We start from the raw sequence: 23,410 nt of genomic DNA on the forward strand, positions 1-23,410 counted from the left end.
TTTCATTTAGGATCTCAGAACACTTATTATCTGAAGTTAAGAGGACAGGATGTGTATATCTAATACAACTGTATTTTTTCAATGTTTTCAGGCTATTGTGCGTCTTCAGGTCATCTCTGGATTCACTGATAACCACCTTAGTCCATATATTCTAGAAAGGGTATATTTGTTTGTTTTGTCCTATTTAAATTGTTTAATCAGTAGATGTGGTTGGTTTTGGAAACAGATTTCCTTAGAGTTTGTCAAATTTTCAGGTTTCATTTGAGGATCCGGTAGAGAAAATAATGTTACCATACCTGGAAGCAAATCCATTACCTGCTAGTCTGCAGCTGCGCAAAATTGTAATGCGTTTTTTCAGAGAGAATGTTGTACCCGTGACTGATCAGTGGGGACACTGTATTGGTGTTGTATATCGTGAAGATTGTAATGAGGTTAGTACCATTTGTTAGCGTTTTCCAAGGTCCTGCCATTCTTTAATCAAGAATCATGTCACTTATAACTCAAATGGTTTTACATTTTGAGTATCTAGAAGCAAATTTTTCCCACAAATATACAGACATCGGAATGTATGCCTGTACTCTGAACTGCTTTTTCTATTTTGATCTGTCTCAACCTTCTTCAAACTTTCATAAACATCTAATAAAACTATTTATGTCCAGGAGCTTCTTGAGGTGGTGACTGCTGTACCTCTTATAATATAATAAAATGTTTTCTTCTAATATACACTTAGAAAGTGAAATTTTCTAAATGTCCATGAATGCCAAAACTAGGTCAGTGGGAATTGAGAGTGCAACATGCACTAGCAGCAATAAAGGGAGTGCAAAACATATCTCTCGGCAACATGAACAGCATAAGAGAAGATAAATCGAAATAACTGTAAAGAATAGCTGGTGAATAATGGCCTTAGATGAATGCCCTCAAAAATGCTCATGCTAGAACTGGAGAAAGATGTCAGAGAAGCAAAGACACTCCTAGTATCCAAGGCTGAAGAGTTTTTGTAGTATTAAAGAAACTATTTATACATCTCTGGTATAATAACCTATGGCAAGGCTTGTGCGGAGTGTCAGTTGTAGCTGGTGTAGAAAAATATGGTCCCTGTAGCCCCTCCGGTTTAGTTTGTTTTGCACATAATGTTTAGTGCCCACAACCTTTGTCAATTAGCTGATATATAAACATAAATGTGCATTCAAAGGAAAACACTGCTAGGCTACCTCTGATCTTTACACACATTTCAGCTGATAATAAAATCACACAAGCATACACATAAAATGAACACACTGTTTTTGGTCAATCTCTGACCCTGGAAAAACCCACAAGGGGAAAACCAGTCAAGAAGGAGATCTATTATTTGCTTTTCTTAGAGAATTTATTACAGCATTAAAAACTCATCAAGGGTACTCATCTCTCCCTTGAATAACTCTGTCCAGCTCCTAGAAATTCGTGTCACAAATTTGGAAACTCATGTACAGGTTCAGCAATCACTGCGTAGGAGTTTGTGCCACTGTCTGCTCCTCTGCTCAGAAAATCAGACATCTAGATTTTGAATTTTGTGTCACAGAACCAGCATTAAATTCCTTAAATTTTGGGCCACCTTCAGCAAAGTCAACCTTCGATTCAGTGCAAATACTGCCTAGGAAACAGCGCTGTCAGTGCATCAATTTCAGTGCTCAGATTCCTAGGTTTTCGGGCCTTTCCAACCACAGTTACTACCCTCTATTTCTGCGCTGAAGGACCTGCAATTATTGCACTGGAACCTCCTTGAAAAGCATGTTGTAGCATTTTTTGGTTTTGATAAGATAGAGATTTTAAAAAATGTTAAGTTAGGATATGGACATAATAATAGTGAATAGAATGTTTAAAAAAGAAAATATCTTGATGATGATGTCCATATCAAAGAAAATGTTAGGTTAGATGTCTTAAAAAATAAAGACAAAAAGAAAATGTTAGATTAGAAAGAAAAGAAAACAATAAACTCTGAAAGTGAGCAAGTCTAAATGCCACTACTATTGTTTCTGCAAAATAATGGTTGTCTGTAGCTTGTTTTAAATGCCACAACCCATGACAGTCAAATAATTTAATCTTGACTGTTTCATGCTTTAAATTTGATGTTATAGTTAGAGAATAAGGATCTGGCCAAACTGTTTAATCTTGGTAGATCAGTAGTTAGGTATAGAATAATAAGGTGCTCATCAGTTTAATCTGAGCCTTTGGAGGTTATAAAGTTAGAATTAGATAGTTTGCATTTGTAAAATAAAAGAAAGGAAAAGAGTTTGCTAGCTTAAATGCATCCATTAAGTGAAGAAAAAATGATAGGATAAGCAAAGGGTAAGTAGAGAAAGGTTGCAGAAGTATGATCATTGACTGGACAAAATGTACATTTATCATGTTTTACTATATGTTTCTGTGTCCATGAGGCAATTACACAAAGCAAATGAAGATCTACAAGATCAATTAATTAACTTCCTATTCATCTCCATTCATCCCTATATTCACTAATTTTCCTTTCCCACCTTCATATATTCATTTCATTCATTTTCCATAAAAACCCCTTTTCCTAAGGTCAAAATCCTTTTTGCCTAGGAAAAAGTGAAAATCCCATGTTAAATTCCCTTTTACCCGAAAAACCCACAAAAGATATTTACCCTAAGTATTAATGGCAAATGCATATACGAAAAGCAAATAACTCATAAAAAGAATTATACTTAGTATATTTCCCCTTTTTGCGTATATTTTCCCTTTCCGCTCATGTTTTATATTAATACTAACTTATAGTATTAAACCCCAAAAATCCCTTTTCCCATATATTATTAAATCCCTTTATTAAATAACCCGAAACCCTTAGTTTTATAATAAAACTATGTATTTTATAACATATCGCATAATCGCGGATGGCAAGCCTTTCAATGTATATGCACCCTCCGCCATTGCGATATGCGATGCGCGATAGACCCAGACCCGACGCATATATATTTCATATTTCATGCCATATCGCATCCGCCTCCATCGCAAGTCCCGCTAAAGCAATAAACCTCCACCGTTGCGATCTCCGATTACGATGGGAACTCGGACCTGACACAATATATATCATAACTCATTGCCATTTCGCATCCGCCCCCATCGCAAGTCCTGCTAAAGCATATACCCTCCGCCATTTGCGATCTCCGATTGCGACGGGAACCTGGACCCTACGCAGTATTAACCATGATATATTTCTGCGTCGCATCCGGCCCTTATCGCATTCCTTTGCGATGGGCCTTCCTTTGCTAAACCCCGATTGCAATATGCGATATGAACCCAGACCCGATATCAATTATCCGCCCGAATTCATAAAATTTCAAGTCCGCCATATGGGTTTTGCGAAGGTTTTCTTTGTTAAAATGTTTTTTACGATTTTAACGAAGAACCAACCTAAACCTTTGTTTAACTATAAAACACCACTAATCTGGGTTTTTAACCATAATAAAGCCCATAACTGGCATAATTAATCATTGGGCCCCTCTGCACTGTTCTTTCACTCCTCCACCATCCGATCATGACCATTGAAATCCAACGACCCTTAGTGATTTCAGGTTGGCTCTATGTATGGGCATTACCCACCTGAAAAGCGGTATTCCACTGACCTCCCTTGCTACGTGTCAAGCTCAGATCATTTCGGGTGACCCCCTCCCAAAACTGCCCACGCCTTATAAGCGGTGCGATGAAAAACAAAACCGCCTCCCGCATAACGACAAAATAGCCACTGTTCATTTTGCGCCATAATTCAAATAGAAGACTGTTCTTCCATTTAAACGCAAAAATCACCATTTTGCTCTGTTTTGCCTGTTTTCACAGTGAAACCTCCATAAAGCCTCTGCGACCAATAAAACCATCATTTTACCTTCCGATATGCTCTGGACTCCTTCCAATATCCCTTCAACCTCTATAAAGCCATTGAAGACCTTCTCTGTCACCTATGTTTTTCTTAACAGTTTCTGTGTTTTGCAGGTAAAAATTTTGTTCCAGGCTTACAAAGAAAAAGCTTGCATATAGTTTGAAGACAAATCTAAAAGGATTTACTGTTGAAAAACACAGTAAAAGCCTGAAATGCACAGTAAAGGTAAAAAGGAACACAGTAAAGGTTAATCAACAGGGTCAAATGATTTTCACAGAGTTTAAAGAGTATCAGATGAAAGATCAAATGAAGAAATCAACCAAGCGTAAAGGATTCAAACAGTCAAGCAGCTTAAAGGGGCAAAATATCAAACAACAAAGCCAACACAACCTAAATAAAAGGGACAACAAGAAGCAGTTCAACAGCTGCCCCTATCTTCTTGTATGAAGATCTTTCCTTTCCTAGAATAAATCTTAATCAGTTTTAGGATATTTCCTTAGTTTCATTATTGTATAAATAACTCCTTGAGATGCTATGGGTTCGAAGTTCAAGGTTTATTACTCATTGCTTGTTAAGTAGTGACTGTTCATTCTACTTTGTACCTGGTTGCACCTGTGAACGAAGCTTTCGTAGACACTTGATGTACTCAGTTTTTCTAGAACCTTAATACAAAGCAGAGGATTCTGAATTTGGTTTTACACAGTTTGTGCTATCCTGTAAGTTTTTCCAGTTATCAATCATTATTGCTTTTTTCATATGCTTATGACTTATAGAGATATCTAGGTAGGAGTAATTGTGTCTCAATTAATTCTTATAAGCTCTTGAAGTGATCATCTATTAAGAGAATGGATTAATGAACTGTCTGTTTAGCTAATCCCCTCTAATCAATAAATCATCAACATCTTATGTAAGCTTAAGTATATTGCCTTGAACCTTTGGAACGTAGTTTAGAAGGTTTTCACTCTTATGATTGTTTTGTTTTACAGTCTAGAAACTGTGATAATCATATTATTTTCTGTCTTTTTCTCACCACTATTTTGATTTATATCACTGTGTAAAGCTTTTTAGCAGCCCTTTGCTGAAATATAAATATTATCCAAAGGATTAAGTATTTCAATTCCACATCTGTCTTCATTCATTGGTCTTCCAAGACTAAAACCAAAAAACCCAAAAACAATCATTTTAGTTTGTCTGGCACTGGTAGCTGACCTACTACTATCTCAGAGGTACAACAAAGCACACTGAGACTCTCTCTCAGCCCCTCAAAACTGTGTTGAAACTTTGCCTTCAATTTCTGGGAATGCATGCCACTGTTAAAACGTGGGCCTGATCTCCTCGATTTGTGTGCTAATGGTGTTCTCTCCAAGCTGCTGTAGATTCTCTCCTTGGAAAATGGCTGTCACAACCTCAAACTCTTCTCCTCTTTCTCTTCTCTTCCACAAATGGACATGTAGAATGAGCCTCTAATCTCCTTGAAGCTCTCTCAGCGTCCTTGAAACTCTCACAACTTCCTTGCTTCTCTTCTCCAACAATGCTCATGAAGAATGAATGAGCTTTCATGCCTTTTTCCTTTTCTAGTTATCATTAAGATGAGAGAACCCTAACCCTTTTGATCAAGGGTTGAGATTAGATCTCAGCCCTCTAGATCAATGGTGGAGATATTTTCCTCACTTGACCCCCTTTTTCATGTGTCCCCCCTCATTAATGAGTCTCCCTAGTCACTTTATAACTTTAAGTTGTACCTTGTACCTTTTTCTCATAAAGTCACTTTAAAAACATAAAGTGACTTTAATAATATAAAGTACATAGTATTAAAGTACCTCATAAAGTGACCTTAAGTCACATGACTTTAATAATTCATATAGTTATTTAGTAAAAAGTGATTTAATGTGTTTTCCTAAGAAAAAAGGGAAAAGCTCTAGGAAACACTTCCTTGGTACCCTTTTCCTCAATAGATGGGCTATGATACCATATTTTCGCATCCCCAACAATCTCTGTGCATTGTTAAGGCTACAGGATACATCAACAACCACCAAAACCCACATAATCTCATTTTGATACCAATTGAATTAAATAATGCATGCATGCTTATGCAAACTTAATGCAAGAATAAAAGAACACTTATCCAAGGAGGAATCCATAATTAGGAGTGCGGATGAAATGCAAGCATACAAAACTTAACAAACTAGAAAATGAATAAAGACAAAACAAGAACATCAACAATTTCTGCATAATTATGACACAATAGAAGAGCAATTATATTTCTGAGAAAATAATCCTTGAACTTGCTACAAACAAAGGATGTTCCACCCAGTGATAGACTCCATTACACTTAATCTTTCTATAACAGAGGCCAACAATGAACTGAGGCTATCAATCCACAAGCATGAAGTGCTAAGGTCTTGCTCTAAGTCTTCAAACTCAACCCATAACCCAAAAACTCTCACAAGCGAAGAATCTATTTAAAACTATCCCAATGGACCAACACTCTTCTCCCTTAGCCTTCACAACACCAAGATTAGGATCCACTTCTTTGCTAAACAATCACTCATGTGATCCCAATTCCCCTCTAGTATTCTAACACAGTTTGGCCTGGGATTCGTAGATGTAGGACAGACTCCTCTCTGCCTCAGCGATTAACAAAATTATCTATTGGATTCACAAAAATTTCTATCACTGTCATACTTCACAACTCTCTCTCATAGTGGCACTGTAATCTTTATTTTACTACAATGGAACTCTTGTAGCAAAATCGTGCACTTCTTGAGATCAAGTTCAAAATCTCAAGTGAGAAACCTACTACACTTCAAAGGGGGCCACTATCACCTCACCAACCCTTTCTTTCGGTTTTGGCCAACTCTCCTCTACCTCAAGTGGGGTTCTCCTTGGGATAGGATTGCTAGGACATGGTAGCTCCAACATTTGAGTTTGAATGCTCTTATGGGTGAGCTTAAATGTTTAGATCAACCAATAGATGCTCAAATAGGTTCCCAAATAGACAATCAAGGGATTACTGGATGATTGTGGAGAAGAAGCCCTACCAAAACAATTTAAAGGATTATAAAGAAAATGGGTGATGGAGGATAGAAGATCATTGCCGTAGTTTGCCAATATATATATATTTTGTTTTCTAAGGGGTTATATTTAATTTTCTGTAGCATCAGAGGTGTTCTAGTCTTGAAACTTTGTGGAGTGGCTAAAACACAAAAGTTCTTCATAACCCAGAAATCGTTTCCAGAAATTCCACCTAGAAGTGTCTCAATTAGATTATCAGCATATTTTTAATTATTTCATAAGTCTAAACTCAGGAAAAGGAGTTAATTAATCAAAATTAATTGAGATAAGGTACAAATCATCTAGAAACTCACACAAATTGCCTTCAATATGATCTTAGCCCTTGATTAAGTTTTAATCTTGGCCGTTGGAGTCCCAACAGAAGATTATATGAAGTCGATAGGTAGATGGAGAATATACACACAGAGTTTGATTTCCTTGCAGAGTTTGATTTTCCAGAGAGCAATAGTCAATTGCAGGAAGAGTTTGAGCTTTAGAAGGGAAGAGGAGACAGAGAGGGGCAGGGACAGTGATCCAAAGGAAGTTTTCTAGATCCGAAGAGGCAACATCAAGAGGCCGAGTTATTCCTAGTGAGGTAGCGCAGAGGACTGCGCAATCAACTTCAGAGGGAAATTCGATTTAGATGTCGGAAAAATCAATTCAGCTTCCAAAGACCTAGAAAGTTTGCCAGAAGGCTGAAGAATCATTTTCCTTAGTAGAGATAGGCAGAACGACTGGATCAAAGGTAATTCCGGGCTAGATGTCTAAGGGTCTGCATAGAAGCTAGTATGAGGGGTCCAGGAGGAGGAGTTTCTAAAGCAAATTTATGTCGGGGTTGCTTGTGGAGGAAGGGAAATTCCCTTAGATAATTTTGGCTAGATTTTCTTGCTATTTGGATTGCCAGTTGGGCATCCATAGTTCGTACTCATAATTTCACTATTACTTAATAATAAAAACCCTGAGCTGCTGCACCGGTTTTCCCAAGCTGGGTTTTCAAGGGAGATTTGTCAAAAAATAATTGTGTTAATTTTTATATGTGTGTGCTAGCATATTTCTCAGTTTCCTGTGCTATTATTTTTCGTAGTTTTGTTTGTGAAGGTTGCATTGTGATTTATTCGATATTTTCTATAGCAAATAAATTGTTAATTAATTAACAATTAGAAGAATTAATTCCAGTTGTTGCAATAGGATTTCAGACTTGAAATTTTCATAGCATATGGAGTCAAGGAATCAAACAATTCTAGGGTTTTTGTTGGAGTGATATCTAGACCCAAATGAACTAGGGAAAATAAACTCACTTACCCTAGGGTTTGAGATTAGGTTCTCAATTTTTTTAGATGATTAAATGAAAGAAAAAATTATCTCTAATCCTCAAATACATGGAAGAAGGGTTTAGTTTAACAAGTGATGATGAAGCAAGTACTAAATAAACTAAGTTTTTTTAATCATTATGTATTATTTGGATTGATTTCTTTTTTATCGTTATGTGTAATTTGGGAGGTGACATTTTGGTGATCTTGTGGCTTCTACAAAAGGAAAATTTTTAGAAGATCTGTTTGCTCTATTAAACTTTTCCTTTGTTCCAAGATATCAATATAAGTTTCATTCGGATACATGGACTACCCATGTTGCAAGTTTGATGGAAATTGTTGGTTGTCTTCAAGGCACCTTGCATATTCAATACAAGGAAAAATTGCATGAGATTGGTTTTGTATTTCATTCCTAAAGAGAGAAAATCATTTCCATATTTGATGAAAAAGTTTCAAAAACATTGGATTTATGTTTATGAAGTTGAAAATGTATGTTTTCATGATGATATTCAATATAGAATAGGGTATTAAATGGATGATTTGATGACAATGTATGATGATAATCCTTTAAGTGATCTTCTTATGAAAATAGAAAAGGCAAATATGCATATCTTTTCTTGTATGATTATATCAAAGCAAAATATGATGAACCTACACCATCAAAGCTTGAAAATGAGTCGCATGAGGATTGTTTAAATTCTATGTCAACACACTGTCAAACTCGGTCAAACAGATTTGGTCAATGATGGTCAAAGGCTTGGTCAACTTCAATCAATGTGCCCTGGTCAACTCATCCTTCTTCCTCCCACGTGCGGCTGTCTAAGAGAGGTATAATGATGATGAAGAAAGATGAAGATGATTCTCCAAAACAAATTTCTCTTTTAGCTGAAATTTCTCCTTCACTAGAAAAGATCAATGATGTTGAAGTTTCTAAGTTTACTTAGTTAGAAACCCTCCATGCACTTTATCTGATTTATTCCTACGTACTTGTTATTTTCCTTAACAAGTTATTTACAATGTAAATACTGAAAATAAACACTAGTGCATGCTCAACATATTACAGATCAATGACTAAAAGAAACAAGAACAAACACACCATATGACACCATTATTTTTGGACTAATGTCCATGGAAAAACCCAATGTTGGAAAACCGGTGCAACTTTCTAAGGGTTTTCTTATTAAGCAATATTTTGTACAATTTGGGTGCCAAAACTGGCCTACCCAACAAAGAATTTCCTTAGCAGTAATACCTATCTGTTTCAGACAAACCTACTGGCTGAAATTCCGGATAATCCTTTTGGCAGCTACTCAGCACCAATCTACCCCTGAAACCCCAGTGTTTGCCCAATCTAGATTGCGTCAGCCTCTCCTAGCCTAGCGCTGACCCTGCATCAGCCTCTCCTATCCCAACGCTGGCCCTGTGTCAGCCCCAGGAGGCCCTGCATCAGCGCTCTGAGCCTTTGCGTTAGCTACGCTGGCCCCTCTGGTGCTCTGCACAGCACTTAGCTGCCTCTGCGTGGCCTTGCGTGGGCACTGGCTGCTCTCGCGTCTCTCTCGCTGCTCTGCTGCTATCCCGGCACTATCTCTGCCTCTTTGTCTCTCTGTACTCAATGCCCCTCAGCTGCTCTCCCGATCACTAATTCTCAGTGTTATCTCGGCGATATTCGGAAATATTGCGATATTTTCGACGAGCCGAAATATCGCCGACCAAATATCGCGATATTTTAGGGTTTTGAAAAGCTCGCGAGATTTACGATATTTCGGCGATATCTCGGAAAATATCGCACGACGACCGAAAATATCGCAGGTGACACTGAAATCATTCTGCGCGACCTATATAATTCGATTTTTGTTTTTTTCAAGTCATTTTGTTTTTCTGAGCGTTGGAGAAGGAATGTGGTTGCTGCCAAGGAGGGTTTGAAGCCATTATTGCCAATTTGCCACCAACAACGAAGATTTCTCTAAGCTGCAAGTGCCAAGAACAGTAAGACAATCTCGATTCTCATTCTTCCGGTTCCCTACAATCATTTTGCTTGGTTTTTGTTTTGCATTTCAAATTGCAAGGGTTTGCATTGAGCAATACCACACATATTTATAGAAAATAACTTCATATTGATATCACTGTCAAGGTAAACCGTAATACAATATTACAAATACAAAAGTGGTCACCTACAGCAGTGGTATCACCTATAGCAGGTCTAAATTATAAAGTTATAAACCATTTGCAAACTACATAAACCATCAGTAATGTGATGTCAAGTTTATGAATGGAATGAAAAAGTGTATAAACCATTTGCAAACTACGGACAACGTTTAGCTAACTTGTACGCCTCTAAAACCTCTCAATAGGTATAATGCTGGCCCATGGGGATATTGAACCGTCAAATATTTGATTACCCTCGAAGAACAAAAATTTCAGGCCTATACACTTTAATAGAATGCCCACAATTATCTAAGTTCCTGACTTCTTCTATTTTCAACATACTTCAAGAATGTCTACCTGATGGATCTTAGAAGCCAATGATAACGCTTACAAAAACTCAGATGAAGAGAAGGATGATGATATTCTCAAAGATCCGAACCTTTTCAACTGCTAAAAACATGTTGTCATGGATAAGTATCAAAGTTTTAAGAAATACTGTTGGAAACCTCATCTTTTCTCTCCCATATCAATGCAATCATCAAAATCCTCCCTCCATCAGCTCAAAAGGTGCTGCCTTCTTCTTCAAAGATTGCACCCTGCCTTGCTGGTTAAAGATGTAACTTTCTCTGTGCTATGAAGTCTAATAATGCATTATGCACCTACAACAGTGGTATAACAGTTATATATTTTTCCCATGCTTGGCATAATTCTGAAAGAAATTGTTCTCATTCCGTGCCAATTTGCTATGTGTTTCATTTTCCATTTGGATACCTCACGTTACAACATGTTCATACTCTTTTGTTCAAGAGTATTCAACAGTCAACTTGTATTACACTTCTATGACTAGGCCTGGTTATACTATAACTATAATTATTAATTAATAATTAATTATTATTAATTACGTAACAGTGATATACAGTCACCTCATTTCCTTGGCATATCATTTGCATTGTTAGAACTTAGGCTCTTTCATTGCTTGGAAGTTGGCATCTTTGGTTAAAGTGGCAATTATTGCATGATACAAGCTCACTGCCCTCTTAACTTTTAAGTCTGCTCTTTTTTCATGCCCATTGCAAAATTGCAAATTTGCAAATAATGTAGCAAAAAAAGTTAAAACTGTTTTGTAAAATGATGTGGTTATTTGTAATTTGAAAATTTCATATTACTTATTAAGTTACTAATTCCAAATATTTTTTGCTGCTCTAGGTTTCCTTTTGAGTTAGCCCACTACAAAATACAAATATGCCAAAAGCCTTGGACCCATTTTGGGAGTATGGGAGCCCTGATGGTGGGACAAATCGTGCATATCTTACATGCAAATTGTGTGGGGACAAGATGACAGGTGGGATTACACGACTGAAATACCATCTTGCTAGACTCAGTGGACATGATGTTGGGCTTTGTACAGTTTCTAGTCTGGAGCTTATACAAAAAGCTCTTGAGGCAATTGAAGAAAAGGACAGAAAGAAGGAAGAGTGTGGAAAGAAACAAAGCTGAACGTGCAGGTAGATCTTTCGGGATATCTTCTCCTGATTTTGGTGTTGAGGGTAGTGGGCCTAGTGGCCCTAGTGGGAGGGGCTCCACAACTGGCACACCATCACATGCTACTGCTAGTGTAAGTGCGAGGTCATCATTTTTTGTTCCACGAACAGGAGCTGGAGCACAACCTGGCATAAAATCGCTTGTTAAAAAAAAGAAGCAAGAAGCAGATAGAGTCATGGGAGGTGTATTTTTTGGAGTGACTTACCTCTTAGCATCACGAAAACCAATCCATTTTGGCAGCCAATGTGTGATGCTATTGCTGTTGTGGGCCCAGGGTACAAAAGTGCCACATATGAGGAGTTGCGGGGGCCAATTCTTCAAGTAGAAAAACAGGACATCAACTCTAGATTGGCGGAGTTGAAAAAGACATGGGAAGTCACTGGATGCATAGTGATGTCTGATGGTTGGACAAATAGGAAGGGTAGGACCCTTCTAAATTTCTTGGTACATTGTCCTAAAGGTACCATGTTTATTAAATCGTTGGATGCATCGGAACATATCAAAGATGCAACAACGATATGTGAGTTGTTAGATGGGTTCATTTGGGAGATTGCTATGCAGAATGTGGTGCAAGTCATAACAAACAATGCAGCTAATTATGTGTCTGCCGGCATAATGCTTATGGAGAGGCATCCCACATTGTTCTGGACTCCATGTGCAGCGCATTGTCTTGATTTGTTGCTTGAGGATATGGGGAAACTCTCCTTCATCAAGGAGGCAGTTGATATGGCTAGGAGCATCCCCAAGTTTATTTATAACCATGCTTTTGTTCTTAGCCTTATGAGGAGGTTCACTAGAAACAAGGAGTTGCAGCGTCCTGCCATCACACGTTTTGCCACAACCTTTATTACTCTTCAGTCTTTGCTTCGATGTCAGTTCGAGTTGAAGCAAATGTTTGTGTCTGATGATTGGCGTAATTGTAGATACAACAGGAGACCTGATGGGAAAGCCACTGCAATAATGATGTACTCTGACACATTTTGGCGTGGAGTAGAAGAAGCATGTGCAGTTAGCGAACCTATAGTAAAGGTTCTTAGATAGGTGGATGGAGAGAAGCCTGCAATGCCTTATTTGTATGAGGGCATGGATAGGGCCAAGGAGGCCATTTGTTCCTATTATGCAAACAAGGGTTCTGCTGGCCTTGATAGGCAGATGATGTTATGGGATGTGATCGATAGTCGTTGGACAGGGATGCTTCATCGACCCATTCATGCAGCAGCACTCTTCCTCAACCCCGCATTTTCGTACAAATGCAACTTTGATTTTGATGGCGAGGTGATGGAAGGGCTCCATTCCTGTATTTAGAGGATGGTACCTGATCCTGAGTTTCGTAGCAAAATCAATCGCGAGATACAGTGTTATCAGGATTGTGTTGGCCTATTTGGCTTTGATGATGCCATTAGGGAAAGGGCCCTCTTCATGCCACGTAAGTGACAAGTCATCACTCATTAGAAATTAGAAATTTGAATTTAATTATGTTTTAACTTTTAAGTTTTTGAATTTTTTATTTCATTATTTTGTTGTAGATATTTGGTGGCGAAGCTATGGTGCAAGGGCACCAAATTTGCAAAAATTGGCTATACGAATCTTGAGTCAAACATGTAGCTCTTTAGGGTGTGAGCGCAATTGGAGTGTATTTGAGAAAATACACGCCAAAAAGCGCAACAGGTATAACTTTGAACTCAAGCCTTCAGTTGAGCAATTACACTTATTGTAATATTTAATTTTTAATTTATGACCTTCAAGTGTCAAGAGTCAAGAGTCAAGAGTTATTACTTTTTTTGACACTCTTACAGGTTGGAGTTCGCATGCCTCAATGATTTGGTGTATGTGCATTACAACATCCGACTTCGAGTGAGGCAAATAGAATCACCAATGGATCCAGATGCCATTTCCTTAGACAATATTGATGTATTGTCTCCGTGGAGGGTGGAGTCTGAGGAGCCCATATTGGAGGAGTCACCTTCATGGTTAGAGCCAGTGGCAGATGATCCATTAGAGCAGGGGCAGCAAGAGGAGGACTCGGAGTCAGAGGAGAAGCAGCACTTAGAGGAGGAGCAGGAGGAGGAGGACACTGCGGGAGCATCAGCATCAACACCATCTACTATAGATATAGGAGAGCATAGCTCCATGCCTAGCGCTCATTATTTGACATTAGGTGCAAAGGCAGGGTCAGGGCCTTCTACTACTAGGGGCAGGCCTGGCAAACAGCCCATCATGTTTTCCCGTAAAAGGGGGAGAGGGCAGTAGATAGATAGCTGCTAGTTTTATTTGTTATGCTACTTGTAACTCATGATGATGAGATACTTTTATATATGTGATGTTATTTTGTATTGGTTCTCCACATTTGAGTCCTTGAATGGACAATTATCAGGGATCAGCAGGATTTGGTATCGCCTTTGATATATCATTTCTATTTGACATCATATATATCAGTGTTTTCTTCATATTTATGTGCCAATGTGTTTATTTCATGTTGTTATTTCTTTATATGTTTAAAAATCTAAAAAAAATGAATATATTATGCATTTTTTATGCTTGCTGATATTTGCCGATATTGCCGATAAGATATTTTCTGGACCCTTGCCAATATTTTCCCGATACCGATATTATCAACACTGCTAATTCTATCTCTCTTAGCGAACCCTGCGCTAGAGAATAGAATGATTGATCACTCTGGTGTATTCTCCAAGTGACCCTGAAGCCTCTTCTTAAACTTTTCCTATTGACATATCAACGACCGAGATTAAGTCCCTAATCAATGGCTAAGATTAGATCTAGTTTGATCCATGTCTTTTGGACCATTCTAACACAATTTCATATTAATCCATATTAATATTTTATTTTACCTAAGTTCAGACTTAACGACTCCATTAAAAATATTAATTATTTTAATATTTCCTGAACTGTTTAGAATCCGTCCAAACCCTTTCTGGGTATTGGAAATCTCATGTGCCTCAACCTCTCCACCAAATTTCGTGGCTAGAGCACATCCGATGCTACCCCAAATCAACACTCCCTCTTAGTGAGGACTGTGCTCTAACAATACTCCTCACTAAGTATTACTCTGATCATCTGGCATCGGTACCTGGGCTGATGCTAGGCTTTCTTGCCCAACATCCTCTGCACTGCTGCCCATGGTTCTATCACTGCCACTGCTTCATCTGTACGTCAACACCCTCTGCATTTGTGTTGCTATTGGTCCTTTCTCCCAGCCCTGAATCCACACTGCAGCTTCTCTCGTCATGCTGCATCGTGCTTCCCACTGCTGCATTGCAACTCAGTTACTGAGAAGTAAGTAACTGAACTCCCAATCTGACCTCCCTGTTGGGTTAGAGACATCCACTGATGCTGAAGCTCTCTCTGTCGCTGACAAGTGCTCCCTCTCTGACCTCTGCGTTGTTGCAACAACTCCCTGCATCTCGCACCATTGCACACCTCTCTGTGCCATTCTGCACTGGTGCAACACTCCTGTGCCTCTCGCACTACTGCAGGCTACTAGCCTCGCACTGTCTCGGGACTCCTGCACTGTAGCCCTCTCTACCGCTTCATCTGCATCCATCTCTACCCACATTAGCCAGTCCTGCTACTCCTCTTCGGGGCTCCTGTAGCAAGGTCTAATCTAAGAGGTTGGGTACCTTGAGGATCTTGCCCCTCATCGCCTATAGTCCGTTTGACTACAGCTCGATGTCTCCCCATTTTCGCTCAAGCGGTGCTTTTGCACTCATGGCACAATCATCGTCTGTCAAAACTTCCTTCTCTACCCGTGCTAGCGCTGCCTTAATCTCGGAAGACTCTCCCTTACTCTTCTTCCTTAGACACTGGGTCGCATAATGGCCCAGCTCCCCACAATGGAAGCACTTGATCTTGGAGAGATCTTTCTTATTCCGCTTTTCTTGCTTTCCCTCAGATGCTAGGGCCACATTTTCCTCCTCCTGCTTGACTTTGATCACTTTTGCTGCTGCTACTTGTCTTCAACTGCCGTTTGATTTCTTCCTGGTGAAGAGCTGCCCACATCTCGTCCCAAGGTGGGAGAGTCCCTCTGCCCAGGATGCTCTGGACAAATACTTCCCAATCTTCTGAGACAACATTCAGGGTTGTCCTCACCATAAGCTCCTGATCCGGTGTCGCCCCTATAGCAGTCAACTGGTCTCGGATCTCATTCAGTCCTCCGAGGAAGGTGTTAATCGATTGTCCCTTCTTCATCTGATACGACCTCATCTGATTCTCAAGTAGCATCCTTCTCTGCACAGAAATATGTTAGTACAACATCTTGAGAGCCTCCCACATTTGAAATGCTATTTCCTTCTCAGTTATGTGTGGTACTACATGATCCTTGAGCCCATCAGGGATGATGCTCTTGGCCCTCACCATCGCCTCCTTCTACCTGTCATTATCACTGGGGTCGACTGGGATAGCTATTACCTTCAAGATGAAGTTCTTGACACAATTCTTGTCAAGCACGGATAAGATTCTAGCCTTCCAGACCGCGAAGTTCGATGCTCTGTACCAGTGTTGATAATATCGGTATCGGGAAAATATCGGCGAGGGTCCAAAAAATATCTTATCGGCAATATCGGCGAAAATATCGGCAAAATATCGACAAATATCGGCAAGCATAAAAAATGCATAATATATTCATTTTTTTCAGATTTTTAAACATATAAAGCAATATCAACATGAAATAAACACATTGGCACATAAATATGAAGAAAACACTGATATATATGATGTCAAATAGAAATGATATATCAAAGGCGATACCAAATCCTGCTGATCCCTGATAATTGTCCATTCAAGGACTCAAATGTGGAGAACCAATACAAAATAACATCACATATATAAAAGTATCTCATCATCATGAGTTACATGTAGCATAACAAATAAAACTAGCAACTATCTATCTACTGCCCTCTCCCCCTTTTACGGGAAAACATGATGGGCTGTTTGCCAGGCCTGCCCCTAGTAGTAGAAGGCCCTGACCCTGCCTCTGCACCTAATGTCAAATAATGAGTGCTAGGCATGGAGCTATGCTCTCCTATATCTATAGCAGATGGTGTTGATGCTGATGCTCCCGCAGTGTCCTGCTCCTCCTGCTCCTCCTCTAAGTGCTGCTGCTCCTCTGACTCCGAGTCCTCCTCTTGCTGCCCCTGCTCTAATGGATCATCTGCCACTGGCTCTAACCATGAAGGTGACTCCTCCAATATGGGCTCCTCAGACTCCACCCTCCACGGAGACAATACATCAATATTGTCTAAGGAAATGGCATCTGGATCCATTGGTGATTCTATTTGCCTCACTCGAAGTCGGATGTTGTAATGCACATACACCAAATCGTTGAGGCGTGCGAACTCCAACCTGTAAGAGTGTCAAAAAGAGTAATGAGTCTTGACTCTTGACTCTTGACACTTGAAGTTGAAGGTCATAAATTAAAAATTAAAAATTACAATAAGTGTAATTGCTCAACTGAAGGCTTGAGTTCAAAGTTATACCTGTTGCGCTTTTTGGCGTGTATTTTCTCAAATACACTCCAATTGCGCTCACACCCTGAAGAGCTACATGTTTGACTCAAGATTCGTATAGCCAATTTTTGCAAATTTGGTGCCCTTGCACCATAGCTTCGCCACCAAATATCTACAACAAAATAATGAAATAAAAAATTCAAAAACTTAAAAGTTAAAAGTTAAAACATAATTAAATTCAAATTTCTAATTTCTAATGAGTGATGACTTGTCACTTACGTGGCATGAAGAGGGCCCTTTCCCTAATGGCATCATCAAAGCCAAATAGGCCAACACAATCCTGATAACACTGTACCTCGCGATTGATTTTGCTACGAAGCTCAAGATCAGGTACCATCCTCTGAATACAGGAATGGAGCCCTTCCATCACCTCGCCATCAAAAACAAAGTTGCATTTGTATGAAAATGCGGGGTTGAGGAAGAGTGCTGCTGCATGAATGGGTCGATGAAGCATCCCTATGCACCGACTATCGATCACATCCCATAACATCATCTGCCTATCAAGGCCAACAGAACCCTTGTTTGCATAATAGGAACGAATGGCCTCCTTGGCCCTATCCATGCCCTCATACAAATAAGGCATTGCAGGTTTCTCTCCATCCACCAATCTAAGAACCTTTACTATAGGTTCGCTAACTGCACATGCTTCTTCTACTCCACGCCAAAATGTCTCAGAGTACACCATTTTTGCAATGGCTTTCCCATCAGGTCTCCTGTTGTATCTACAATTACGCCAATCATCAGACACAAACATTTGCTTCAACTTGAACTGACATCGAAGCAAAGACTGAAGAGTAATAAAGGTTGTGGCAAAACGTGTGATGGCAGGACGTCGCAACTCCTTGTTTCTAGTGAACCTCCTCATAAGGCTAAGAACAAAAGCATGGTTATAAATAAACTTGGGGATGCTCCTAGCCATATCAACTGCCTCCTTGATGAAGGAGAGTTTCCCCATATCCTCAAGCAACAAATCAAGACAATGCGCTGCACATGGAGTCCAGAACAATGTGGGATGCCTCTCCATAAGCATTTTGCCAGCAGACACATAATTAGCTGCATTGTCTGTTATGACTTGCACCACATTCTGCACACCAATCTCCCGAATGAACCCATCTAACAACTCACATATCGTTGTTGCATCTTTGATATGTTCTGATGCATCCAACGATTTAATAAACATGGTACCTTTAGGACAATGTACCAAGAAATTTAGAAGGGTCCTACCCTTCCTATCTGTCCAACCATTAGACATCACTATGCATCCAGTGACTTCCCATGTCTTTTTCAACTCCGCCAATCTAGAGTTGATGTCCTATTTTTCTGCTTGAAGAATTGGCCCCTGCAACTCCTCATATGTGGCACTTTTGTACCCTGGGCCCACAATAGCAATAGCATCACACATTGGCTGCCAAAATGGATTGGTTTTCGTGATGCTGAGAGGTAAGTCGCTCCAAAAAATACACCTCCCCATGACTCTATCTGCTTCTTGCTTCTCCTTTTTTTTAACAAGCGATTTTATGCCAGGTTGTGCTCCAGCGCCTGTTCGTGGAACAAAAAATGATGACCTCGCACTCACACTAGCAGTAGCATGTGATGGTGTGCCAGTTGTGGAGCCCCTCCCACTAGGGCCACTAGGCCCACTACCCTCAACACCAAAATCAGGAGAAGATATCCCGAAAGATCTACCTGCACGTTCAGCTTTGTTTCTTTCTGCCTCTTCCTTCTTTCTGTCCTTTTCTTCAATTGCCTCAAGAGCTTTTTGTATAAGCTCCGGACTAGAAACTGTACAAAGCCCAACATCATGTCCACTGAGTCTAGCAAGATGGTATTTCAGTCGTGTAATCCCACCTGTCATCTTGTCCCCACACAATTTGCATGTAAGATATGCACGATTTGTCCCACCATCAGGGCTCCCATACTCCCAAAATGGGTCCAAGGCTTTTGGCATATTTGTATTTTGTAGTGGGCTAACTCAAACGGAAACCTAGAGCACCAAAAAAAATTTGGAATTAGTAACTTAATAAGTAATACGAAATTTTCAAATTACAAATAACCGCATCATTTTACAAAACAGTTTTAACTTGACTGTTGAATAGAAGTGTAATACAAGTTGACTGTTGAATAGAAGTGTAATACAAGTTGACTGTTGAATACTCTTGAACAAAAGAGTATGAACATGTTGTAACGTGAGGTATCCAAATGGCAAATGAAACACATAGCAAAGGAATGAGAACAATTTCTTTTAGAATTATGCCAAGCATGGGAAAAATATATAACTGTTATAACTTATAACTTATACCACTGCTGTAGGTGCATAATGCATTATTAGACTTCATAAGTTCATAGCAGTGAGCACAGAGAAAGTTACATCTTTAACCAGCAAGGCAGGGTGCAATCTTTGAAGAAGAAGGCAGCACCTTTTGAGCTGATGGAGGGAGGATCATTAATAGCAAGGATCAAAGCCATTGTGGAAATAATTTTAGCAATGTACTTGACTGCCTTTCAAGACAACAAAGCTTGTTTATAATATATATTGATGTTACCACCAAATCATGGATTTGTTTCTTTTTCAACCTAGAAACATTTTTTTCCCCTAAACAGGGACAACTCTATGGCACTAGATTTGGGGAGCATGGGAAATGGTCATGTTTGAGTTAATAGGTGGAGTTGAGGGAGGTATTGGTCATCCTACCTTGCACCCAAGATTGGGTGCAATGATGTATGTGGTTATCGAGAAGCTTATAATCAAAATAATTGTGTAAGCAACTGTGGAATTGGTGAGTTACTCGATCATCCCTTTTGTTGTGTAACTACTAGTCATTTGTGCATTTTTTTTGAGAAAATACTACATTTATACAACAAATAATCATGTACGAACAGGAAGCAGCTATCTTATTGCATCCATCCCACATGTTGGAGTTGTGAAGAAAGGTCACATTGTTGAGGGGTTTACAAACTTTGTTAACAAATATCATTTAAATTTCTTCAACTATCCTTCATATTGTTGGTCAATGTGTACTTCAATCCATGATGTCCTTCAAATGTTAACAATTTATTCTCAAACTTGCACATTATTTTACTTCCCTTTATTCCAAACAGCTGGTGCAACAACATGACACTATGGCAATTAGTAAGGTGGATGCAATTGAATCACCAATTAAAATAACATTCATGAGCTATCTTTTTATCACTATAAAGTTAATATATCTGGGGTTAAGATGGAATTTGGATATATAATAGTATGTTAAAAATCTCATGTGTGCCATTGTGGGAAGGCAATGGTTAACTGATGAGGTTAACAGAGTGTTAAAGCTAAAGCCATTTACCTAAGATCCATAGACTTTGAGCTCTTGGAGTTTTTCAATTCCTCTCAATGCATAACAGATAAGGGGATAAAATGGATTTCTGTTAGTTGATTAAAAATAACTCACGGTTCACCTGTGCCAATTAGGCAGGGCAATGATTCACTGAAGACGTAGACGACTTAAGTGATTCATTGAGGACGTTGACGAAGTCTTCAGCTGTCTACAAGGATTCCATTCTTGCTGTGGTCTCTCTCCCATATGTCTGGTATGAGTTTTCAAGTAAATGAGGCTGGGTGAAATTCCGGGTGATTCTGGCAAGCCGCAAGAGTAGTGTATAGTTTGTTTTCTTGTCAGGCAAGAACCGCATAGGCTGTAAAGTTTAAACTTCTAAAGTCCTAAACAAACTAGGTATGTAGTTTCTCAACGTTCATTCATACAGAAAAGGAAATCAGAAATCATATAGTAAATGGCATTTGAAAATCGAGTTTGTCTTACAGTTGATGGCATATTGGCTTCAAACCCTCCTTGGCAGCAACCGCATTGGACTTCCAGCGCTCAGAAAAAACCAAAATGACTTTAAAAAACCAAAAATCGAATTATATAGCCCGCGCGGAATGTTTTCAGGGTCGCCGGCGATATTTTAGGTCGTCGCGCGATATTTTCCAATATGTCGCCGAAACATCGTAAATCTCGCGCGATTTTCAAAACTCGAAAATATCGCGATATTTGGTCGGCGATATTTCGGCTCGCCGAAAATATCGCGATATTTCCGAATATCGCCGATATCTCGGCGATATTATCAACACTACTCTGTACAGTCTATCCCGATCTCTTACTCCGTGTAGTGCCATGACGCTCCTCTACTTCCCTCCTGGAAGTTCTCTGTTCGACTCCTCTGAGTCTCTACTTCCCGTCTGGAAGTTCTCTTCTGGACTCGCTCTTGAGTCCTGATTTCCCTCCTGGAAATCCTTTTGTTGCTTGTCAAAATGCCCCCTACTCTGATCGCCTTGTGCAACTGCACTGCTGATCCGTGTTCCTCGGCTATAAACCCTCGGTAACAACTCCTCTGGCCCTACTTTTTCAGGTACTGCTCTGACTACATACCTCACCAACTCCACTCTACAATATTCCTGCAACCTTCTAGACCCCAGCAACTGCCTCTCTGTGAACTGCGTCAGCCCCTCTCTGCCTCACGCTAGCCCTACGTCACCCCGGATGGGTCTGCGTCAGCCCTGGGATGCCCTACGTCAACACTCTGACCCTCTGCGTCAGCAATGCTGGCCTCTTTGAGGTTCTGTGCAGCTCCCTGCTTCCTTTGCGTGGCCCTGGCTGGCTCTACGTCAGACTCCTTGGCTTTTGCGTTGGTAGAAACAACTTCTGTCACCTTAGGACAACTGTTTTCTGCCACTATTGCTCCGCTCGGCTGATGTCTTTTAGTCCTCCTATGATCTGCAATCACGCTCTGATAACATGTTGAAGTTTCTAAGTTTACTTAGTTAGAAACCCTCCATGCACTTTATCTGTTTTATTCCTACCTACTTGTTATTTTCCTTAAAAAGTTATTAACAATGTAAACACTGAAAATAAACACTAGTGCATGCTCAACATATTACTGATCAACAACTAAAAGAAACAAGAACAAACACACCATATGACACCATTATTTTTGGACTAATGTCCCTGGAAAAACCCAATGCGGGAAAACCGATGCAACTATCTGAGGGTTTTCTTATTAAGCAATATTAGAGTACAATTTGGGTGCCGAATTGGCCTACCCAACAGAGAATTTCCTTAGCGGTAATATGTCTTTGTTTCAGACAATTCTACTTGTTTCAGACAATTCTACTGGCTAAAACCCCAGATAATCCTTTCGGCAGCTGCTTAGCACCAATTTGCCCCTAAAACCCCATCGTCTACCCAATCTGGACTGCGTCAGCCTCTCCTAGCCCAACGCTGACCCTGCGTCAGCTCTTTAAGCCTCTACGTCAGCTACGTTGGCCCCTCCGGTGCTCTGTGCAGCACTTAGCTGCCTCTGCGTGAGCACTGGTTGCTCCTGCGTCTCTCTTTCTGGATGCTCTGCTGCTATCCCGGCACTATCTCTGCCTCTTTGTCTCTCTGTACTCAATGCCCCTCAGCTGCTTTCCCGATCACTGATTCTATCTCTCTTAGCAAACCCTGCTCTAGAGAATAGAATGACTGATCACTCTGGTGTATTCTCCAAGTGACCCTGAAGCCTCTTCTTAAACTTTTTCTGTTGACATATCAATGGCCGAGATTAAGTCCCTAATTAATGGTTAAGATTAGATCTGACTTGATCCATGTCTTTTGGACCATTCTAACACTTTCATATTAATCTATATTAATATTTTATTTTCCCTAAGTTTATACTTAGGGATTCCATTAAAAATATTAGTTATTTTAATATCTCCTGAACTGTTTAGAATCCGCCCAAACTCTTTCTGGGTATTGGAGATCTCATGCACTCCAGCCTCTGCACCAAATTTCGTGGCTAGAGCACATCCAATGCTACCCCAAATCAACAAATGAGCTTACCATGTTGATTGATTTTCCTCTCACATGTCTATCTATTTGTATATAGCTCTAATGTGAGTGCACACCCATAGAGGTGGCTCTTCACCCCCTCACTTATGGAGCATGCAT

At 39.7% G+C, this 23,410-nt stretch overlaps 2 protein-coding genes across 2 annotated transcripts in view; one reads left to right on the forward strand and one right to left on the reverse strand.

The window, feature by feature from the left end:
* The window catches only part of LOC149240779 (pentatricopeptide repeat-containing protein At5g10690-like), a 202,923-nt gene that overhangs the window by 82,659 nt on the left and 96,854 nt on the right, over window positions 1–23,410 (forward strand). The window contains exons 4-5 of the mRNA XM_089370311.1: window positions 92–160; window positions 255–431. Coding sequence (XP_089226437.1) covers window positions 92–160; window positions 255–431 — 246 coding nt within the window. The remainder of the gene's footprint in view (window positions 1–91; window positions 161–254; window positions 432–23,410) is intronic.
* On the reverse strand, window positions 16,645–17,803 carry LOC149240780 (uncharacterized). The gene is made up of 3 exons (XM_089373818.1): window positions 17,664–17,803; window positions 17,415–17,556; window positions 16,645–17,280 (listed from the first exon to the last, which is right to left on the reverse strand). Exons 1-3 carry the CDS (start codon window positions 17,779–17,781, stop codon window positions 16,827–16,829), a joined length of 714 nt encoding a protein of 237 aa, XP_089229944.1. The 5' UTR covers window positions 17,782–17,803; the 3' UTR covers window positions 16,645–16,826.

The sequence above is a fragment of the Pinus tabuliformis genome, chromosome 8 (genome assembly GCF_031772625.1).
Source record: "Pinus tabuliformis cultivar Carrire ecotype Pingquan chromosome 8, CPIR1, whole genome shotgun sequence".
NCBI lineage: Eukaryota > Viridiplantae > Streptophyta > Pinopsida > Pinales > Pinaceae > Pinus > Pinus tabuliformis.

Bases quoted from the DNA above. Each gene is read 5' to 3' on its own strand.
- LOC149240780 (XM_089373818.1), bottom strand. From the start codon at position 17,781: ATGGTACCTGATCTTGAGCTTCGTAGCAAAATCAATCGCGAGGTACAG. The intron at 17,557-17,663 runs GTAAGTGACAAG...ATTTTGTTGTAG, and splicing joins AAGGGCCCTCTTCATGCCAC to ATATTTGGTGGCGAAGCTAT. The intron at 17,281-17,414 runs GTATAACTTTGA...ACACTCTTACAG, and splicing joins CACGCCAAAAAGCGCAACAG to GTTGGAGTTCGCACGCCTCA.